Source organism: Mixophyes fleayi, chromosome 2 (assembly GCF_038048845.1).
Source record: "Mixophyes fleayi isolate aMixFle1 chromosome 2, aMixFle1.hap1, whole genome shotgun sequence".
Lineage (NCBI taxonomy): Eukaryota > Metazoa > Chordata > Amphibia > Anura > Limnodynastidae > Mixophyes > Mixophyes fleayi.
The window spans coordinates 26,834,660-26,858,916 of NC_134403.1; the positions used below are offsets into that span (position 1 = coordinate 26,834,660).

The window sequence follows — 24,257 nt, forward strand, 5'->3', positions numbered from 1 at the left end:
AGATGACTTTAGCAATATTATTCTAATCCAACATGTTTTGAAGGCATCTCGCCTCCTTTCTCAAAGCATTTTGCTGATTTTGAATCACGAGTTACATGTTATGCCAAGGTTTTTGTTTTCATGCTTTTTAAATAGTCTTTTATTGTTTATATGCACAATATTTTGATATGTATTCATTAATAAAATGTGTTTGGCTCATATTAAGTCCTAGCATAGGGTATATACACAAATAGATCAAAATATATATAAATAAATCTTTTGGTTGGATTGGAAATCTGCATTATGGGAAGATGAGCAATGTGAGTGAAACATTTGTAGTGGGAATACAAGAGGATTATTTTAGGAAAAACAGGACATGCTGGTGTCCAGGTGGATAATCTTTGGCTAAGTTATCCACAACTCTAGATGAAATCAAAGTTGGAAAGTGTTTTACCGATGGAATTAGTAGGATCTCCATGGGACTAATCTTTGCACCAACGCTGGAAAAGTAGGACAACTAATAGTCAATGCCTATAGTAAATATATAAAGCAAATGAGGCAATATCCATCAGGGTATTAGATGCATATATGCCAAGCATCTGATAAACAAGAGATCTCCATGCCAAGTCTGGCTAACATATGGCCTTCCAGGTTTTGTGAAACTACAAGTCACAGCATGCCCTGCTAGCTATCAGCGGACTATCTACGGGCAAAGCATGCTGGGGCTTTTAGTTTTGCAACGCCTGGAGAGCTGCTGGTTGGCCAGGCCTCCCTCATGCAGTCGTGCAATCAGTTCTATTTTTCTATTTGTACAAATGTACCTATTTGTTAGTTTTGAGCATAAAAAAGCCCTTTTGTTATTAAATTATTATATGCAGGTCATTATTTTAAATGTGGCATTGGCCGTGAGTACCGTGCAAGCCAACACAGAGTTATAACCCTTTCAAAAAAATTACGTGGCATGCAAAACATAACAGGTATTTTCCTAGCAAGATGATGGAAAAATTGGGGATTTTCAGCTTTCACCCACCCTAAGATCCAAGCCAAAGGTCTGTGACCACGCCAAGTGACTGAGTTTTGACCAGCATTAGAGCTCTCTCCTTGAACATATCTGTCTATAGTTTGTAATGCACCACCTAACTGGTATTCACTGTACAAGCAAAACACTCACAATGAAAATAACCATTAATAGATGTTCTGCCAGTAAAGAAGCAGCTATTGCAGCAAGGCAGTACGTTAACACTGTCATGTTAGAAAAAAAACGCAGATAGCAATCAGTGATTTTTACACCTAATATTTTCTAGAGAAGGAATACGATACTGTACAACAGTTCAAAGACCCTATTATACAAAAAAAAAGTCTGTGGGCAAAGTTGATATAGATAAGGAAAAAAAAGTAGGTGTTCAATTTTGTCTCTTATCTGTGCTTGTCCTGTGTTCATATATAATATTTATGCGGAAATCTTTGCTTAGAGACATCCAACCCGGTCTTTGAGATGTATATCTACTTGTGTATACAGTTGCTCTTTCACATATTAAGCCACCTTCCCTGCTGTGAATTGGACAGTTAGGACATTGCTGAAAGGCCTCTGGAATCTCAATTAGGAGACAGGAGGGGGGGGGGGGACGGGAAGATATTGCTTTTCAGTAACCCTTATTTTTATTTTTTTACAATGATACAATGCACTAATTAAAGTGTGTTGTTAAGATGTAAAGGCATTATTGACCTCATTAATGCAATAAGGTCAGAAAGATGCTTAGAGTTTGCGGTGGTGTTTTCCAGATAAATATTATGGCATTTTTTAGGATTAACCTTAGAAAACAAATAGGAAGTCTTTCTTTACTTAGCTGAGATCTAAAAGTCGATTTGAGATATAGGAAGTAGAGCTGAGAACAAAGATTAAAGGGGTATAAAATGTTGATAAGTTTAAAAATTACAGCACAGAACTGTTTAAAGGAGATAGAATTCCCAAATACATTTTAGACCGCAGAAAGATCAGTAGGAATCCACAATGTGAGGACCGCACGTCCTAGTGGTTTCTATGAAATCACCTAGGCAGATTGTTGCAATGAAAACACAGTGTATTTCATAGGTGGCAATACAGACATGAGGATATACAATCACCAGACAGATGCGATTCTTTGCAGGTACAGTATAGACATATACAGAAGTGGAAGTTGCTCAATCAATTTGTAGGCTCATAGCAGGTGCTTAAAAGGGTGGGGTTATCCTAAAAGGAACAAACACACAAAGAATTCCCCCAGCACACTGCTGTAGCCACCAGTAGAAATGGCAGGTCTTTTGCCGGCTATAGCAGTGTGCTGAGGGAATTCTTTGTGTGTTTGTTCCTTTTAGGATAACCCCACCCTTTCAAGCACCTGCTATGAACCTAGAAATTGATTGAGCAACTTCCACTTCTGTATTTGTCTGGTTGGTGTTGGTGTCAGTAGCTGAGGGGGAGTGCTGGTGCTGAATTGCTGTTTGGAGGCTTCTGGGTTACCTCTTTGGTAAGTTTGCTCTCAATTTAAAAACACATATGTATGGCCCAAATATATGGGACTCTCACTGTTTAGAGTTAGGACCACCCTATTAGCAAAAGCGCCGTGGAGTGGCAGGTGGCTTTAAAATACATTTGCAAATGTGTGCAACTAAGACTTTTGCATTTTTATCTACAGTTGAAATGGCAGGTCTATTGCTGGCTATAGCAGTGTGCTGGCGGAATTCGTTGTACAGTATAGACATATAACAGAAGCGCAGTTCCTAGTCTTCAATCCACGAACACCCTTCAGTACTCCCAAACACAGGTTATATCCCCTTCAATATTCCCACAGGGGTGGAGCTAGTGGTGGGCGGATTAGGGGCGGTAGCCAGATTGTGATAAGTGGAAAATGATAAGATTTACTCCTGAGGTTCCTCCCCCATGGTGGTTGGGGACCGTTAGCTCCCTGTGGAGAAGGTGCTTAAAAGTCTAATCCCGGGTACTAGTATAACAATGATCTTGTTGGCTAAACATGAACATTTTGAGAGTATTTTATATGCATACACTAAGGGCCTGAGTCATTAAGGCAAAAAAGGACTAAATGTTCTCTGGGACAAACCATGTTACAATGCAAGGGTTGCACATAGATTATTATTTTTCACATAAGTTAAATACTGGCTATTTTTTCATGTAGCACTTAAATACTTGCTAGCTTTATTATTACACTGAAATTTAAAGTTGATCTAGGATATGCCCTACTCCAACTATAAATCTTTCCCCACATTTTAAATTTACCTCCCCCTCCAATGCAACATGGTTTTGCCCAGTTGCAAATGTTACTCCTTTTATATGGTTTGCTCTCCTTAATGACTCAGGCCCTAATTGTTTAACCCAGACCTTTTGTTCTCTGTCATCCCTGATTAAACACTCCACCTGGAGACATTTAGGAATAACTTGTCTAACTTATATAATAAGTAGCATAAATATGCACGGCAAATAATAACATATGTTTATCACAAGAGATATACTGTATCATGCCCAACTAATGCATTGGCTCCCTAAGAAACTAAACATACATCAATATTTTATAACAGATAGGTTTAATTTTACAAAGAACTTTTAAGGTGTCCACACATTGGAGTTCATGGAGATAAACAAAATGTATGCTGTTAATAACATGTTATGTCTAAACATAAAGGAGGACTCCGTCCTAAACATTGCTTTGTGTTCCCTTGTGTGTTGTGCATGCAGCAGTTATGTCAGAACTAAGACTGTGAAATTATACCACCTTAATAAATATCCTTTGCGCTTATAACAGACGGAAATTGTTTAAGCCCTGCAAGAACAGTGCAGGAAAATGACTCTTTCATGTCGATTTAAATCTCAAGTGACGATTATTTCAATTGCTTGTTTACTGCAGATTTGCTGACATTTCAGAGAGTTAAAGCAGTTTAAGTCTTAAGTGCGAATCATTTTCCATAAACTGCTGTCTTCTGTTACCGCAACGTGTCTATAAAATGTTGTAGAGTTAAAAAATGTGAGATTTGTACTTTTATAAAAAAAAAAAGGAAACGGTAACCATGCCGGCAATGAACTTAAAGGATGTATTACATGGCACGGTCATATACATAGGAACAATGGCCTCTTAATCCGACACTTACACTAACGCAAGTTCACAATGAGAAAATACATCGCCCATCTGTACTGCAGTACCGAAGGCAGAACTCAAAGGAAAATGCTTGTCACCACTAATCTCTGCCTACTATCAAAATGTACCAAAAAAAAAATAATAATCATTGAATTATTTTAATAATTAAAAATGTTCCATTATTTCTCAATATACCGTCCACTTGATCCTCATTTATATTTGCGATAACTCTTAAAAGGGAACATCATGGCTGTCTTTATTTTAAGCAACACATTCTTTAATCTACTTTCCTTTAAATAAGTTTGATATCAGAAAGGAGAGAAGGGAAACAATGGCTGCTTTTTGTGACATGCTCACAGAGGCTTTCGTTGCAAAGTCACTGTGAGGAGCACTAATAAACATTTTCATTAGGAGGGGAATGTTAGAGCACAGGAAGATTTTAAATGTAATTTAGTATTTATATGGTGCCTCGAATTATGGACAAGAGAAACTTTATTTAGGAAACCCAAAACTTTTGGGTAATAGATCCCATAGGAACATGTGTGAATGGTTGCTTGCTTTGTTCTTTTTGCACCTTATATGTGCCTAGGTGGCGCACTGACACTAATCTGGAGTGCAGAATCTTCACCTCTTCCTCATTATTTAAATTTGTTGTCCAGCAAAATTTTCTGCAGATGGAACACAGAAGGCTATTTGTACTTAAATACTGAACATAGAGTCATAGGGCCAGAATCATGTTCGGACACAAGTCTGCTTGCCGTATCTTGTGTGAAATAGCTCTTCGCAAATGTCACTACAACTTGGAGGGCAGAACTGGAGAGGGAAGGGGCAAATGGACATTGGCCATATACAGTAAGGGCGATGCGGCCGATTCAAGTCCTGTGTTTCTCGTAAGTACACTTATTTCAGCCGTAAGGGAGGGAGGGGGGGGGAGGGAGAATTGCGCTCTAATCCTACTGTTGCAAGAGCAGCATTAACAAAGGGTATCCCGTCCTTAGAAAACAACAATATATCACAAGTTAAGCGCTCATTGACTGTTGATAATGTCTTCTCAATGTAACACTCAGGGTAATACTTCCGTATTCCTCTGAATGCTGGTAATAAATCATATATTGCTCGTTTGTCCAACTGTAAACAATATGATGACAACTATTAAAGTTAACGCAATTTAATAAATACGTGATTAAAACACTCTTCATTGCTCAAATTAAAACCAAATAATAACAACACCTATAAAAACCGTCATTCAAACGCATATCCACATGCATATGAGTAAATAATACTTATCAAATCATACAAATATTACATAAATATGCACAGTGTCCACTCAGTAATTATAGTTGTTCATTAATGGTCTAGCCAAATGTAAAATCAAATTTCAGTGGGTATAAATCCAATGTGATTCTCTAGATATGTACAGTGGGATTAATATCAATGTTTATAAAAATCCATAGTGGGGTCAACATCCTGTGTGGTTGTCACCAGTGGCCCCTGACCTAAATAGAACCTTGACACCCAACCATATTCCCAGTAAAACAGTCATGGACTAACCCAGTTGCTTGAGAGAGAAAACACCAACAAAGGTTTTTTTGCATTGTGGTCTGTCCTCCAATTGTGTAACACCAGGATGCAGAACCACAAAAGCAGTTTTGGAGCACCAATCAACACCAAGTGGACAAAGATTTAAAATTCATGACTTCATTACATGCAACAGCACAGGGCCATCTTTTCCATTGGGCACGATGGGCAGCTGCCCGGGGGCCCCACGGGCAAGGGGGCCCCATAGGCACGGCTCTTAATGAGAATAAATAATCCTGCAAAAGAAAAAAACCTGCAAAAAAAACCTACAAGGGTCACTGAGCATGTACATCTATCTATCTCTATCTCTACATATCTATATGTATCTGTATACATCTATATATCTATATCTATATCTAGGGGCCCCGGTGCACTGCTTTGCCCGGGGGCCCATAATGTTGTTAAGATGGCCCTGCAACAGCATGAATGTTGTCTATGTAATACAACGCCAATGTGGAAAACAATATAATGGCAGGACAATAAGGACACACCCGAGTTAGAGAACATCTGAGAAACATTGAGATAGGGTTCGACAATCATCGAATACGGAAGTATTACCCTGAGTGTTACATTTAGAAGACATTATCAACAATCAATGAGAGATTAACTTACAGTTATTTTAGCCGTATCATTTGCAACCAGCTACAGGGCAGGCATAGTGCCAACTGATAGCGATGACTGGCACGGCACAGCCTATTTTTGGAATAGTACAAGCATGCGTGCCACTAGATAGCACAGAACATGTGTAGGAAACTAAGATAGACCAAAAAAATGCAATGTATGTACAGTGCGCATTTAGAATATCTTGATGCATTTATTTCAAGTAAAAAAGAAAATTTCAAAAAAATTTCATTTTTTTAAACCAGCCATATATTTATTAATGATTATACTATTTAGAGTTGTTCATTTATGTAATAATATAACAGTATTTTGCATGCGTTTTGATGTGACCTTTTTATGGCACATTCGCTTGTGTGTATCCTGCACTCTGTCCTGTGTGTTAGCATAGGACAAGTACTGTTTAGACAGAGCGTACTTATATCCAGATTTAAACTGAAATTTGAATATGCTCAGAACTACGCTCAAGTTCTGTGCTCTTTTTTTAAACGGAACTTGCGTGCAGACTTGAATCAGGCCTGCGTTGTCCATTTTTGGGGCAGAGGGGTGCACCGCGGCCCATAGAGGAGGGCAGGGAGTGCAGCGTGAGTTATTATTATTATTATTATTCTTTATTTATATGGCGCCACAAGGTGTCCGCAGCGCCATACAAAATACAAAAATACAGTCCAGCCAGTATACAAGGGTACGACAGTACAGAGTAAAACGAGTATAGCCAAGACTTCAATATCTCCAAGCATAGCAAGTACAGTGACGAAGGAGTAGAAGAAATGGCAGTGAGACGGGAAGAGGGCACTGTTCATACGAGCTTACATACTAAGGGGGGGGGGAATAGACAGCAGACACAAGGGGAGTCAGTAGAGGGGTTCAAGCACAAGAGGAGACAGGAAAGTGGGAGGTGATGAGAACGATAAGGTTATGTGGATGGTTGGTAGGCCTTAAGGAACAGATGGGTTATGAGAGCCCGTTTGAAGGAGCCAAGATTAGGGGAAAGGCGGATGAAGGGAGGGAGGTTGTTCCAGTGGAGGTGCAGCATGGGAGAAGCCTTGAATTCTGGCATGGGATGAGGTGATCTGTGTAGAGGAAAGGCGACGGTCATTGGCCGAGCGCAGGGAACTGGAGGGAGTGTGGATGGAGAGGAGGTTAGAGATATAAGGGGCAGTGGAAAGGGAGAGGGCCATGTAGGTGACAGTGAGGAGTTTAAAAAGGATTCTGTAGGGGAAAGAGAGCCAGTGTAGGGCAAAGCAGAGAGGGGAGGCAGAGAAAGAGCGGAGAGAAAGATAAGTCTCGCAGCCGCATTAAGAACAGATCGAAGAGGGGCGAGATGGGAGTGGGAGAGGCCGGTGAGTTGTAAGGTAATGATTAATCTCATTACTATGCATGTTCGTCCTAGCTTCAATCCAACTTCTTATATGTGCACACTCACAGGCAGATGGTCAAAGAGTCCAGGTGAAGGCAAATAGGAGTGGGAATGTATCACTCTTTCCTCCATATTTGAATGTGTACATAGACCCCCATAGTCTGTTACAGTGGTGAGCGACACCTATCATACAGTGCACAATTTGCACTCCATTTACCTACACAAATTCTATAAAAATATGTGTACAGTCTGCAAATAATCTGATAACACTATTGAGCATGAGCGGTCTGGTTCACGGGGCCTAGTGCAGCGGTCAGAAGATGCCCCTCTGCTCTTTTGGGAGCCACTGCCATTTAAGACTATGATACTGTTTAGTTTTCTTGTACTATGCATTTTACATAGCAGTTCTGCCTAATAAATATTATGTAATATGATTATTATCTTTCAGGGACTGGTTTACACTATTTTTGAAGACACACTGGGCATGGTGCTGGTGTCAGATGGCGCTGAGTGCATTGTCATATCAAAAGAATTCTTTAAAAAACAGATGGATGACGAATACCTCCATAAATTATCCAGATGCGTAAGTTTCACCATTCTCCATTCTCTCTACTGTTTATTTATAGTCAGCTCGGGGATTTAGTTTGTATGCCATATGGAAAATAAGCTATTGGATAATTTTTCTTCCATAGGCCAACACTGGCTGGTACGCCAGATTGTTTGGAAAAGATATAGGACATGTCAGCCAGCTGCATTTACAAATGTGAGATAGTGAACACACACAAAAAGGTTAAAGGGTCACTAGCTTGATTTTTTATTTCCCCTGTATATATATATATTTTTTTAATTCCCTGATGCAATTTTTAAGAGTTGGCTTAATATAAATGTTCTTGATAAAGAACCCCACTGAGGGGCATATTTGTTGCTAAACTGCGGGTTTGAATAAGTGGAGATGTTGCCTATAGCAACCAGGGCCACGGAGAAGGGGGGGGGCGGCTACCAATTACCCGTGCCCGGACCTGCCTGGGGGGACTGGTGCCCAAGTGGAGACCTATCTTTAATTATTTTTTTTTTGTAAAATACTTTTTATTTTTTGCTCGCGGTTGTCGCTCGTGCGTGCGCATCATCGGGTGCAGGGGGGATCGGTAGTGGCTAAATCCCCTTTAGCTGGGGTACTTTCAGACACCAGGTCATGTGTATGCAACAGTCATATGGTACTCAGTGCGGGCGGCCTGCTGGATATCTTCCCGTCCTGTGTGCTGTGCAGTGGAGAATAAGGTAAGAAGGTGGTGTGCTGGAGAGAAGGCATGTGTGACTAAAGGTGCTGGAGAGGGGACATGTGTGACTAAAGGTGCTGGAGAGGGGCATGTGTGACTAAAGGTGCTGGAGAGGGGACATGTGTGACTAAAGGTGCTGGAGAGGGGGCATGTGTGACTAAAGGTGCTGAAGAGGGGACATGTGTGACTAAAGGTGCTGGAGAGGAGGCATGTGTGACTAAAGGTGCTGGAGAGGGGCATGTGTGACTAAAGGTGCTGGAGAGGGGACATGTGTGACTAAAGGTGCTGGAGAGGGGACATGTGTGACTAAAGGTGCTGGAGAAGAGGCATGTGTGACTAAAGGTGCTGGAGAGGGGGCATGTGTGACTAATGGTGCTGGAGAGGGGACATGTGTGACTAAAGGTGCTGGAGAGGGGACATGTGTGACTAAAGGTGCTGGAGAGGGGCATGTGTGACTAAAGGTGCTGAAGAGGATGCATGTGTGACTAAAGGTGCTGGAGAAGAGGTATGTGTGACTAAAGGTGCTGGAGAGGGGGCATGTGTGACTAAAGGTGCTGGAGAAGAGATATGTGTGACTAAAGGTGCTGGAGAGGAGGCATGTGTGACTAAAGGTGCTGGAGAGGGGGCATGTGTGACTAAAGGTGCTGGAGAGGAGGCATGTGTGACTAAAGGTGCTGGAGAGGGGCATGTGTGACTATAGGTGCTGGAGAGGGGGCATGTGTGACTAAAGGTGCTGGGCAGAGAGGGGGAATGTGTGACTAAAGGTGCTGGAGAGGGGGCATGTGTGACTAAAGGTGCTGGGCAAAGAGGGGGCATGTGTGACTAAAGGTGCTGGAGAGGGGGCATGTGTGACTAAAGGTGCTAGAGAGGGGACATGTGTGACTAAAGGTGCGGGAGAGGGGCATGTGTGACTAATGGTGCTGGAGAGGATGTATGTGTGACTAAAGATGCTGGAGAGGGGGCATGTGTGACTAAAGGTGTTGGGCAAAGAGGGGGCATGTGTGACTAAAGGTGCAGGAGAGGAGGTATGTGTGACTAAAGGTGCTGGAGAGGGGGCATGTGTGACTAAAGGTGCTGGAGAGGAGGCATGTGTGACTAAAGGTGCTGGGCAGAGAGGGGGAATGTGTGACTAAAGGTGCTGGAGAGGGGGCATGTGTGACTAAAGGTGCTGGAGAGGAGGCATGTGTGACTAAAGGTGCTGGGCAGAGAGGGGGCATGTGTGACTAAAGGTGCTGGAGAGGGGGCATGTGTGACTAAAGGTGCTGGGTAGAGAGGGGGAATGTGTGACTAAAGGTGCTGGAGAGGGGGCATGTGTGACTAAAGGTGCTGGAGAGGGGGCATGTGTGACTAAAGGTATTGGGCAAAGAGGGGGCATGTGTGACTAAAGGTGCTGGGCAAAGAGGGGGCATGTGTGACTAAAGGTGCTGGAGAGGGGGCATGTGTGACTAAAGGTGCTGGAGAGGAGGCATGTGTGACTAAAGGTGCTGGAGAGGGGCATGTGTGACTATAGGTGCTGGAGAGGGGGCATGTGTGACTAAAGGTGCTGGGCAAAGAGGGGGAATGTGTGACTAAAGGTGCTGGAGAGGGGGCATGTGTGACTAAAGGTATTGGGCAAAGAGGGGGCATGTGTGACTAAAGGTGCTGGGCAAAGAGGGGGCATGTGTGACTATAGGTGCTGGAGAGGGGGCATGTGTGACTAAAGGTGCTGGAGAGGAGGCATGTGTGACTAAAGGTGCTGGGCAGAGAGGGGGCATGTGTGACTAAAGGTGCTGGGCAGAGACGGGGCATGTGTGACTAAAGGTGCTGGAGAGGGGGCATGTGTGAGTAAAGGTGCTGGAGAGGAGGCATGTGTGACTAAAGGTGCTGGGCAGAGAGGGGGCATGTGTGACTAAAGGTGCTGGGCAGAGAGGGGGCATGTGTGACTAAAGGTGCTGGGCAGAGAGGGGGCATGTGTGACTAAAGGTGCTGGAGAGGGGGCATGTGTGACTAAAGGTGCTGGGCAAAGAGGGGGCATGTGTGACTAAAGGTGCTGGAGAGAGGGCATGTGTGACTAAAGGTGCTGGGCAAAGAGGGGGCATGTGTGACTAAAGGTGCGGGAGAGGGGGCATGTGTGACTAAAGGTGCTGGGCAGAGAGGGGGCATGTGTGACTAAAGGTGCTGGGCAGGGAGGGGACGTGTGTGACTAAAGGTGCTGGGCAGAGAGGGGACGTGTGTGACTAAAGGTGCGGGAGAAGGGGCATATGTGACTTTGGGGCCTATTTATTAAACTAAAAACTGTGTTTAAAGCACCGAAAACAGAGGTTTTCGGAGCTTAAACGCAAAGTCGCTATTTACTATGACTGCATCACAGCAGATATCATAGATAGCTTTGCAAGCTTTGAAAGCTTAGCAGGAACAAAGTTTGCATTCCAGTGTTGTAATGGTTAAAGCCACATCATTGTATTGCCTCATTATTGGCCTATTTTTTCCTTTGACTACTCAACAGTTTATCTTCCTTTGACCCCAGTTTATGCCCCCACTTTTCTACAGCCTTCTCTTTTTTGACCACAGAATTGTCCCTCACCATAAATCTTTATGGGACAAGTTTCTTAGTCAAGAGCGTATTTCTGCCTGCTACCCCTGAGAAGGAGTCTTTTCCTGGAAGCGATATAACTGCATTCCAGGATTCTCCAGCCAGGAGTCTCCAGCCAGACCTCCAGCAAGACTGGAAATGAAAAAGAGATAGTGGAAGCTAGGAGGAATAGCAAAGATGAAGCAGAAGGACCAGGTGATGTCTTGGGAAGGAATATGGCAGAAGAATTGTGAAGAACTTTAATAAGAGTAGAGAGGAGCCGTAGGAATTATGGGATCAAGCATGGAGAGAGACATGGAGGGTGAAGTAGTTTGATGATGGCTGCAAGTAGGCAGAGAAAATCAGGAAGGGGGAACAGTGTAGTGGGGAAAAATCTAAAAGTAACTAAGTAAATAAGTGCTAGAGGTAGCAGAGAGATGTAGCAGTCAATACAAAACTAAAAATGCATTTCTCACACAAATAGAACTGAGATATAGTCAGGGAGGCTGCCCCTAAGCAGTTGGGTAAGCCAGCCATGTGAAACATTATTATTGTCACCCCGGTATATTCAGTAGAAAATTGATGACCCAATTAATATGCTTCATGATAGCCTTCAATACTTGTTCAGTGTCCTGTAGAAGCTAAACTGTCTAATGCCAAGGAGGCTGGGTGTTACCTGATGGAGGGTAGTGATGTTCAGGAAAAACAGCACAGAGGGCAGCTTTATCATCTCGGACACTGCCCAATTCCTTTTTTTGATCACTTTCAATATTGCGCATAACGCCATCATAATTAAATGGCTGCAGTAGCAAGGTCTATCTCAATCATAATTAATATATATATATATTATTATATTGGATTATGAGCTACCAGGTGACTCACCTCCTTAGCTGCTGTCTGGAACCTGGATGAATAGAAAAGGAAGCAGATTCTAAAATAACTTCATAATTACTGGTGGTTTTAAAGATAACATTCTAGCCCAATATTTTAGAACGTCGGTTCCCCCCTGTGGAAGGGTCTGCTTGAATTTGCTATTAGAGTGGAAGGGTGATTCTTCCCCCTAAAGGAGACTAGCGTTCACGCTTAACATAAATAACATTAAAAATAATTTGTTTCCCTGTGGCGCCCTACGCCTCAGCCTCCATCTATAGTTAATTCAGGTCTGATAAATTTACAGAATAGAAACCTATTGCATCCTGCAAACTGCATCTCCTTGCCAATACACTCATTTATAACACAAGCAGGCTTCCTTTGTTTCTTGTTAGCCCTAATGCATTTATTTTGTGGTTTTTTTTCAATGGTTTAGTTAATCACCCGTACTTTAACCTTTATACCTTTTAGGCTTTTATAAATGAACTGGCAGCATAATTATCTGTCTTGTATTCATTAGTTTCCTAAAGTGACTTAAATTCCGTGGATCTATTTTAATTAGTACTTAAGCTTACTTAAGATATTGTGCCACACTGTTTGGACAGTTGCCTTTTAATGTATTAAACTATTCACTGAGTATAGCAACAACAAATGACTGTTTCCACTATAACCTTCATATCTCTTCATTTTATCATCAATTATCTTGTGACTGAATTAAGGATTCCAGTCAGAAAAGTCAGTCGTACATTTTTTTTCATACTGAATCACATTTTCTGGGACACTTAATGATGACATTTCAAGTTAAATGAAATATGTTGTAATAATTTATTTCTTTCAAGGTGACATGGAAAAATCTGCTAAAATAGTACTTAGGTATTTTATTTTATTTCATTTGTACTTTATATTATATCGTTTATGGATTTTTCTCAAATCAGTATTGTTCAATGTGCATTTTGAGGGCTGGAACAAAATTCATGAGAATGCTAATTTCACAAGGAACCTGGGACATCACTTCATGATATACTTTTATTATTATTATTATAACCATTTATTTATATAGCGCCACTGATTCCGCAGCGCTGTACAGAGAACTCACTCACATCAGTCCCTGCTCCATTGGAGCTTACAGTCTAAATTCCCTAACATACACACACACACAGAGACAGACAGGCAGACACACGGACACTAAGGTCAATTTGATAGCAGCCAATTAACCTACCAGTATGTATTTGGAGTGTGGGAGGAAACCGGAGCACCCAGAGGAAACCAACGCAAACTTGGGGAGAACATACAAACTTGGGAATTGAACTCATGACCCCAGTGCTGTAAGGCAGAAGTGTTAACCACTTAGCCACCGTGCTGCCCCATGACCCATACTTCATGATTAAGATCATGAGCAAAGATGCTCAAAAGTTTCTAACCGGTTCGAAATTCAATAACATTTCACCGATATGATAGCCATGTTCATGGTACAGTCATCAATCAATGGCCTTTAAAATTTGCGGCTTAAGATTTGTGGCTTATGCTTCTGTTCCCAACTCGCTCTTGAGGTTGGCCGTTTGTGTTTGACGTTCACATTTCAGGTCTGCTGTTCATATTTGAGGTTTGCCGCTCACGTTTGAGATTCACATTCATTGTTCACATTAAAATGTTTACATTCTTGAAAGAATTTTTAAAATATTATTTCTAATTAATACAAAAGTATTTTAGCAATTTTTATTAATCGAACCTCCAACACTTATGACATTCATGTTGAAGTTTTGCTGGTCATCGTTGGCAATTGCATCCACCAAAGTCTATCAATTTTAACTTGAAAGCGTTTGAGTCGATTCGCGTGAGGTTAAACCGGCTTGACCACTTTCAAGCCAACATTGTTGGCAAGTTAGGTTGGGGGCTGTTGTTTCACATTACCTGGAAAGTCACAAGTTGTCCAGGCTTGATTCATGCAGTGTATGCATTAGGTCAGCTCATGATTGACCCAACTAATTACTGCTGTTCCGATCTTATAAAGTGATCTGTTGTTCTGTAAACCAAAGTGTAAAGTACAATGTTTACACTTGTAAAGACCCTGAAACATTTGATGATGCTCCTTGGTGCTTTATAATTTATGCCTGATTGTCTTTTAACACTAGGCTTTCAATTAATGAAAATGTATTTAATTAATTCTACATATTATCCTTTTACATTTTACACTATTGAATTCCATGGATAAAAAAAAGACACTATAACAAAACTAAAATAAAATAAATACATATATTACACATTTATTGTACATAGAAAAATATATAAAATGCAAAAAAAAATACAAGAGTCAAGTGTACTTTGCCATAAAAATGTTTTCCTTGGTTAAACTTTCTTAACACATATATTTTATACCGCTGACCTTTTCAACCAATATTCAATTGCATTCTTCGTAAATTACAGCGATTACAAAGGCAGCAATGTTCCCTGGAACTTGTTTTCATGATATTGCTGTATTAACGGAGCTGCCAGTATTCAATGCTCTGCCTCATCAATTGCACCTGTAGAACAAGGGCCCTTCTGCAGCTAGGTTTGTCGATCAGCACAGATTCATCTAGATTAAATTCCAGTGGTTGGGCGAAGACTCGAGTCAAGAATAAAAACCTCTCTCGGTACTCAATAGTTTTCTGTCACTTTCTCAAAAATGTGCTTGGGTTTTGTTTTCCATCAGTGCTACACTATCCAATTTTGCACAGGCCCTTTTTTTTCTTTGAGCTGAAATTTTGGAACATAGCTGGGATATTCCATTAAGTCAAAGAGGTGGTCGGGCATAAAAGTGTCTATATTATGTTGACGGAGCATCCTTGAGGTTAGAATCATAGAAAATGTGCATCCACCAGACTGGTAAATGATCAAACAGATACTACTTTAAAATTACAGGGAACTGAGACTAAATAAATGACGGGATTGCAAGGCGAAATGAATTTACGCTTTGCAATAGGTCATTGGAAAGAATAAGTCGATAAAGGAAAAAAACAATTAATGCTTTATAACTCAAAAGCAAGAACAGTGTTGTAGTTCACTGTGGGTCATTTACGAAGGTGGTAGATAAGCACGTAGGCCTTTTCTTCTGACTTTTTGATGTCCTTTGCCTATTCTTGAGTAGTTGCTCCTGATTGGATGGCTTTACTTGGCGAGATGGCATCAACTACACACTGACCAGATTTTTGCAGCTGGTCAGGGGATTTTCTTGCAGAATGCAGCTGTAATAATGTATCTGTTCTCAACAATAAAAATGTGAAAATGAGATATTGTTAGAAATGTATAAAGCTGCATTTTTTTTTTGGCATTTTTTTAAAGTGCAGCAACATTGCCAGAGATTTTTACCTTCAAACCGCCAGATGTATTATCCAGTGGTTTTTGAGGGTCAAAACTCAAACCCATGGCAATGTGAAGCAATTTCAAGTCCCCCAAATCACATACGATTGGCCCAAACGTACGGGCCCCTGTACTTAAAGATGCCCTTCCTGGCACCCCTGGCTGGTGGGTGCCAGGTACAAAAATAACAATATGCCCCCTATAGTAATCTAATAATGAATTGTGCATAATAATATAGTGTCTCCTTTATTAATAAATATTCATATAGTATCCCTATAGAATTTTAAATATATAAATAAATATGTATTATATTATAATTATTAAAAATAAATAAACATTAACCTATTTTTATTCTAACAAGTAATACAAGTAGGTGCCTTATTTTCTGTAGTGTATCATCATCATCATCACCATTTATTTATATAGCGCCACTAACTCCGCAGCGCTGTACAGAGAACTCACTCACATCAGTCCCTGCCCCATTGGGGCTTACAGTCTAAATCCCCTAGCACACACACACATACAGACAGACATAGAAACTAGGGTCAATTTGTTAGCATCTAAGTAACCTACCAGTATGTTTTTGGAGTGTGGGAGGAAACCAGAGCACCCGGAGGAAACCCACGCAAACACGGGGAGAACATATAAACTCCTCACAGATAAGGCCATGGTCGGGAATCAAACTCATGACCCCAGTGCTGTGAGGCAGAAGTGCTAACCACTTAATCACAGTGCTATATGGTAATAAATACTTATTGTTCACCCTTCCCTTCTCCATTCCTCCTCTCCACTTGTAAGGAGGCTCAGGTACCAGGTGTGAGCATGTTTGATACGGCACATATACGGGTGTTCTCTTTGTGGCCATGTGCAGTACAATTTGCGCACTTTATGATATGCAAACTGGCTTAAATCTACAGCAGGCCCTTTTTGTATACACATATACATTTATGTACTTGACAAAGAATCATGCACAAATTACTTTCGACAAGACTATAAATGTCTTTAAAGTTCTAAGTGTATTTACCTCTGATTGCAGCGCTAGATAACTATAATTAAAGTTCAAAGCATAACATTTCACTTAGAACGACTTGGGCTTTGTAACTGAATCTGGTAAGTTTGGCAATCTCGCTTTTCAATTTCTATATGATTAAACACCCAAATCTAATTTAAATCATTTAGTTATAATGTCTTTTGATGGTAATGCACTCTTAGCATTTTGTTTCAGTGGCCGGTGTAATACTTATGGGGACAGGAAAAGGGTGAATTTGACATGATGATTCCATTAAGTCTGACACCTGTCTGTTGATTATAGACATTTAGGTTGATAGCGGGAATGAGCTACTAGCGCATCAGTCGTCTAAAACTTTAAAGTTAACTTTAAGTTTTGGAATAATTTTTGAAAGCATCATCACTAAATAGGATTTATAGGTGAATTTTTTTTAGCATTCCGCATATTTTACATATGAACCGTAAGCATAGTGATCATGCATATTTATTTAAAAAATTAAGGTTTTAGCAATTTACACATTTTTTAGGAAACCTTTTAGAATATCAGCTTTTGTATGGCTGTTAGTAATATGCGGAATAGTGTAATAATCAGAACAATATCTGAAATTCACATTTAATATTTATTCCTTCCCCATACCCTACCCAACCGGTGTACTGTAGTTCACCAGACCAACCAATTCTATGACCTCATAAGGTCCCTGCCAGTGTGGAAAGATCCAACTTTCCTGGGTGGGGACAAGAAGTAAAACTTTGTTGTCTTCATTGAAAGAATAGACTACTGCTATTACTGATCCCTAATAAGGTCTTGTAAAGAAATGAGCCCTGGAATTGGGGACCAGTCCTCAGCTTCCTCTGGTGGCACCAAAGTTTTCACAACAGTGTCACTGGCAAATGATTGCATTAATTGCTCCTCTTGCCTCCTTGGGCGAGACTTGGGGGATGAGTAGCAGTCGTCGACCTGTATTCAAAATCCTTAAACAACAGTTCTGTTGTCTCTTTTCCTGGGTCCAGTGAGAGTTAGAAAGGTTCCTTTAAGGTTGGACTTTTGGCCGGTGTATCAGTTGCCAATGTGTGCAGCCAGATCCAGTCTGTAAGAACCTCCTGGAACAGTGGAAACTCACCCCTGGATAAGGGGTATGGAGGTTTTGGGCTATGGCAACCACTACCTCAACTGTTTGGCCTTTTAGAGTAAGTGAAGGCAAGTCCTCTCGTATTCCTCAGTTAGGTAACCGTGCCATCACATCTTTGAAAACTACAGAGCCAGAGACCAATGTCAGCTCACTTCCTGAGTCTACTAGGGCCAAAGTAGCATGTTGGTTTATCAGGACAGTCACCCAAAATAACAATGAAACCCATCCCCGTGGAGGGGGACATAGTGCAGCATCTAGGAAAGGCTAATCCCACCCGAGCAAAAGAACAATCCATTGGTTGCTGACTTCTTGGGCATTCAGCATGATAATGCCCAGGTTTGCCACATTCAAAACACTTAGGTGGATAGACTTTTCCTACCAACTCTGCCAGCAGTGGTATCAACTTTTGCCAGGGCAATAGCTTTGGATTCACCTCTGGAGCCTTAGACATGCGTTGAAGTGCTATCTAGTGGCCTAATGCCATAGCAAGCATCCACCCCTGTAAGCTCCGGTCAAGCCCACGGACACAGTGATCAATTGATAGAATCTCCACCATATGACCAAGTGAATTGGTACTTGGCTGCAACCAGTTTGTAACACTTTAGAGAGTTCTGCCAGCTGTGAACGAACTGAAGTAGCCTGGAGGAAGGACCAGTCATGGAAGCTCTGAGCTCTCCCCAGTCCCATCACTTCTATCCGGGCTAAAATCTCTGTCTTTACTTGCTGATACTCAGAAGCCTGTTCATCAGACAAATCAACATAAGCCCGCTGAGCTTCTCTGCTTCTCTGCTCATGTATGGCGCTAGTTGTTCTGTTTATGGATGGCGCTAGTTTTTCTGCCTAGACACCTGGTGGCCATTTAAATCTTGTAGTGGTTCTTTCAAAGGTTAAGAGATACGCCTCCACATCAACTGAGGAGTACATTTTCTGCAAGACAGACGCCTCATACACATCATGTACCTGTCTCACTTGAGCTAGGTCTTAACGCAAGAGCTTAGTATTTTCTATCTGGGCCTCTCTGACCTGCAGTATTTGGGCCTGATGTGTAGCTACCACATTCAGCAATGACCGCTGCTGCTCCTGCTGCATAGTGGCCACATTCACCAAAGCCCTCAAGAGATCCTCCTTAATAGTATTTGGCATGTTGGAAAGCGAAATTTTGCTTTCCTAACCATAAATGTTACAGTTTTGTTTGTGAAAAAGGTTTTGTTTCACCTGCAAATCACACATGCAACCATCAAACTGTTTTATACACTCGCTTTGTGATTAAGGTTTGCATCACCTATACATTTTACACATTTGCAGCAAACATATTTATAGTAACCAGATTTTGCATCACTCACCACCATGAATTGTTGACTGGGTAGACAGCAGGATCTCACTGTCCTTTTTAATATCCCACGATGACACCACTTGTTACAGGTATGCCAAACAAATGATGCTGACGCAGGTTTGCTGAACCACTTTGCTGTAGTTTTATTCAGGGTTGTCAGGATGGTACAGACAGCAACTCTTGTTGTTCCAGCAATTAAACAAACAGAAGTATTTACAAATCCATGCGACCCCGCTTCTAGCTAGACACACATATCCCTCACTAATCACTGGCCACTGACTGGCGTTGGTCGCCCCGCCCACAACACAGATCCAGCTATTTATGCTTCCTTCCCACCACTAACTAGCTGAACCATTAACTAATCACAGCCATGTGCTCCTCCTGTGATCCTGAAATTATTAGTCTCTCATTTAACGGTCTGTGGCAAACTGCCCTTTGTGTCACAATATATCTATATATATGTATATATATATTTATTTACATTTTATAATTTTACCCTTTTATACATACATGCTATGTGCAGCCACTTTGCAGGGCTTTGCGGGTTCTCTAATGCAGCCTTAGGTTTCTACTATAACCCCTTTATGTACCTCAAAGATGCTAAGGACAAGTCCCACTCGTCCTTGGCACTGCTGAAGTTTAAATGGGGGAAAAACATACCTAAAAGTCCCCCACAACCCATTACTGCTAGTGGGAAACAGGGAGAGGGCAGGCTTGATGATATCGTTGTGCGACCATACCCCTACACCCGAGAAGGACATACCACATACTATGCAGCAATCCTGGCCATTCAATATGTTCTGTTTAAGATGTGAAAGTAAGGAAGCCTGGATGTGGCAAAAAGGCTCCCTTTGTCTGTGCTAGTTGGAGGTTCATGCTTATGTAACTATGAATATAATTAGTGATACAGTACACATGTGTTGATTGTGGGCCATGAATACAGTTAATAGAAGATTTCAGTTATAATCCTCTTTAGCATAATTGTACAGTTATTAAACGATATAATAAAAGTTATGTGCATACACGTCAACTGTAGAAATAATGCAGATATGAAGAAATTGCCGAAATGGTAGTTAAGTACATAATACAAGATAATTATTGGGTTTGTCAGCTAATTAGCTGAATTCATAACTGTCTTAGTGCTTTGCAGGACTTCGAACAAAATAACAGTGTAGAAGAAAACAACTTCTGTTCTGCTTGTAAAAGACTAGAAAAACTACTCATATTAGAAATTAACCAATATTGGGGCAAAACAACTGTAAACTAGCACACGCTGGAAGAAAGAATTTCTGAGGACTAAGGATTTTCAAATTCCAATTCCCACAGTGTTTAGAACAAAGAGTTTATAAAACAATGGATCAATATCCTTTAAGATAATCAGTGGTGGAAGTGGGGGTGTATAAGGTGGTTTGCCATACCGCCACGTCTTCTACAGGCTTCATTGTAAAAGTATCAAACTTCATTTAATTATATTCCCAATATATTTTTAATGCGGCCTCTTCTAAATTTCCACTTTGACCACTGAAGCTTATGCAATTATTACTTGATAATTGATAATAGACAGAAAGCTATTGAGAAAATCAATACTAATCGACACCAGCCAACAAAAATTGGCATCTTTTGACAACACATTTAGAAACAATAACCAAAAATAAACTTGACAAACTAGGAAATTATTTAATCCATAAAAAAACAGAACGCAGGTATCAGAGACAAACAAGACTCATTAACTAATTTTAAAGCCTGAAAACCAAGCACTAGAAAAGTTAACAGAGATAACAACCACCACAAAAATATGTTTGTTACCCCACCAAACCAACATTTAAAAGTTACATGAAAACCCAACTCTAAATATGTAACTAACAACAGAGGATACATAACCAACAATACACCAAATATCTCACAAGCCATTTACCGTCCCAAGAAACAGCCTGAGAAATGGCAAACAGAAACTGTCAATGGCATAATTACAAACTATTACTTAAAACATTATGCTCCCCACTCACAATGACACTAAAGAACACATAATGTAGCAGAATGATTCTTTAATAAGTTGTTCAACATCTGCACATAAACATAAAATAAAAAAACAAAGAACTATCAACATATAATGACAAACTAATAGAGCCAAACCAAGATGATGATGTAAACAGGAAGCATTAGAACTAGCTCCCAAAAACACAAACCACCAGAACAAGAAGACAGTTGAATGTGCTTAAACAGTTAAGAAAAGGAGAGGGACCCTCGATCGAGCGAGGAACTCAAGGAACAAGCAGTCACAAACCAAAAAATAAAAAAATAAGACAATATGTTTATAATTAGCTCCTCCGCAAAAAAATTACATATCATTCATTACTCAACAAAGTTTTAAGACTTGCTTCCTATAATACACTAAACAAATTTGGTACCTATATCAATCCCCCCAAATTCTTGTGGAACCTGAACCTCCTGAAATACTCATTACAAGATATTAAAATAGCAAAATGAACATATCAGAAACAACAGCATTAACAGGATACCCAGAATACTCACACACTAACCTAAGAAGCAAATCAAACTTTTCCTTAACTAGAAACTGTTCAAGAGCTGGTCAAAGACGACCTACATCTAGTACTGAATAAACAGGTTCAATCCTCCAATATCTCCAAAGCAACTCAGACACTGCTATAATGGAGAAGAGATTGAGACTTATCTCAGATATGACTCCATACTAACCAGAGTTCCAAATCAAACATTCCACAACCTACTCATAGAACACCACAACCTCAACTCTAACAAGGTATTATAAATAGGAAATTATATGACTACTTACCTGTACAAAATGCTATTATATTATTATTTCCTCAAATTTAAGAAACATCTATCTATATTTTTATTTATAATTTTTTTTATATAGCGCCAATCATATGACACAACAATATGCAGAGAATATATAGTCATTCATATCAGTCAATGACCCATTGGAGCCTACATTCTAAATTCCCAACCAATCAAACACAGACTAGGCTCCATTTTTCAGAAGCCAATCTACCCTCCATTATTAACCTTTCAGTATGTTTTTGGAGTGTGGGAGGGAAATGGAGAAACCCACGCAAACACAGGGAGAACATACAAACTCCACACAGATAGGGCCCACGTTGGAATACATCCCATGACCCCAGTGCTGTGTGGCTGCAATGCTAACCACTGTGCTGCTATAGATATATATATATATTTCTGTAATAAACTGTTGTTTTTGTCATTCTTTTTCCTGCAGATTCAGCCATACCCAACCAAAGAGATGCTGCAGCTGAAAATACAAGATTATATAAGATGGCAAACGTACAAGTCCCACCTTGTCAGGAAGCAACACTGACTCAACCATGATGCAAGCAATCCTTATCTGCAATCGTTATCTTTAATCATTATCGTACTTAAATGAGACGTCTTCTCCAAATGATAATAGGATCATTTGCCAATATTGTAATTCAGGCTTTTTTTATTGCTATATGACTGGAATTGGATTTTGCCTTTTCAAACTCAATTGATGCTTCAATTGCACTTTACTCATAGGTAGAAACAATTCCAATATATACGGAATAATGCACAACCTTCAATGAAATATTCATCCTTGTGCTTTGATTTGGGCATTCTGGAACCATGTAGCAACTATAAATATCCTTATATTTCACTTAATGCACGAGTAGTATTTTAATTATACTAGGAAATTAGTATTTATTTTACTATTTAACTATTTAGCAAATTTGTAAACTTAATTTTTGCTTAATTATTTGCTTTTTTAAGAGAGACAATGGAAAGCTGTGAGACTGTCACAAAGCTGTGTAATAGGACAAGACACAGTGACCGGGGGGGTTGTATATGGATGGGTGGGCCTAGTGCTGGTCTCAAAACTGATGATGGAATTTCTGTAGTGATGCTTGAAAACTTTGATCCACTTTGAAATTCGATTGAATTTTACTGGTTTGAAGGCTCCAAAAATGTACATCTTACAATCGTCTGTAGACAAATTTGCAGTTCAAAACTTGCAGCTCTCATTCGAAATGCGCGGTTGTCATTTGAGGTTGGGAGTTCACTGTCCAGATTTGTCATTCATGTTTGAGCCTGGCGGTGAGTGTTTTTAAATATTTTTATTATAAAACACTATTTACATACAGCAATATTATTAAATAATACAAAGTTTATTGACTTTTTTTTAATGCAAACTGCATCTCTCAGAGTATTATTGTTTATCATTTGCTTTCAAAGTTTGCCCAATAAAGTTAAATTTTTAATGTTAAACGTGCTTGAGTTGGTTCACACGTTTAAACCGGCGCAATCATGGCGGAAGCTATTTCAAAAAATTTTTTTAATCAACAATTGATCTGACAAATGTTTACATTTTTGTATTAAAAGCCAGTTAGAGAATTGTGGCATGTGAGAGGGGGTTTGGCCCCGTCACTGGTGGGGCCAACATGACGCATTTCACCACGCAGCGCATTCTTGAGGCCCCTGTCCTGTCCTGTCCACTTCACTAGGAAGGATGACTCCCTGGGGATCTGGAAGATTTATCTGAAATTCAGGAGTCTCCTGGACTTTCTGGGAGAGTATTTTTCTAACAGTGAATAAATATACAAAGTAAGGCATAAGTGAATTTGTTGGGATTATTACATTATATCATATAATTTAAATTGTTTCTATTCTTATTCAGTATTTTAGTTTCAATTAATTTTACATAACTATTAAAGTCTGTCATTGTGTATAACCACACAAGTGTTCTCTTCCTACTTCTGATTATATCTCTTTAGCCATTGTTATAATATAAATTATGTTTAAAGCTGCAAATATATCTTACAGCGCTGCTCAATTCTGTATTAATTATAGATAGTAAGGGATGTATAAGAAACTGTAAAATTAGGACCTACAGCCTACAGACTTCATGGGTATCACAATTGTTAAAACATATGGCGTTGTCGGCAGAAGTGCAGCATTGTGCTCCTTATCATGAAGGACGTGTGGATAGAAGGGGTTTTCTTGCTGAATGGAGATTCTTGACACTTTAATGTCTGATATTTTACCAGTGTGCGATTTTGTGTTACAGGATGAGATAC

At 40.2% G+C, this 24,257-nt stretch overlaps 1 protein-coding gene across 2 annotated transcripts in view; it reads left to right on the forward strand.

Annotated features, from left to right (window-relative positions):
- The window catches only part of LOC142140053 (cyclic nucleotide-binding domain-containing protein 2-like), a 251,867-nt gene extending 228,063 nt beyond the window's left edge, over positions 1–23,804 (forward strand). The window contains exons 14-15 of one of the 2 annotated variants that reach the window (XM_075197913.1): positions 8,111–8,245; positions 22,427–23,804. In XM_075197913.1, the coding sequence (XP_075054014.1) occupies positions 8,111–8,245; positions 22,427–22,525 (234 nt within the window). In that variant the 3' untranslated portion in view covers positions 22,526–23,804. Of the gene's footprint in view, positions 1–8,110; positions 8,246–22,426 lie in introns of those variants that run through there. The other variant, XM_075197914.1, reaches the window with a different exon arrangement.
- The last annotated feature ends 453 nt before the right edge of the window (positions 23,805–24,257 follow it).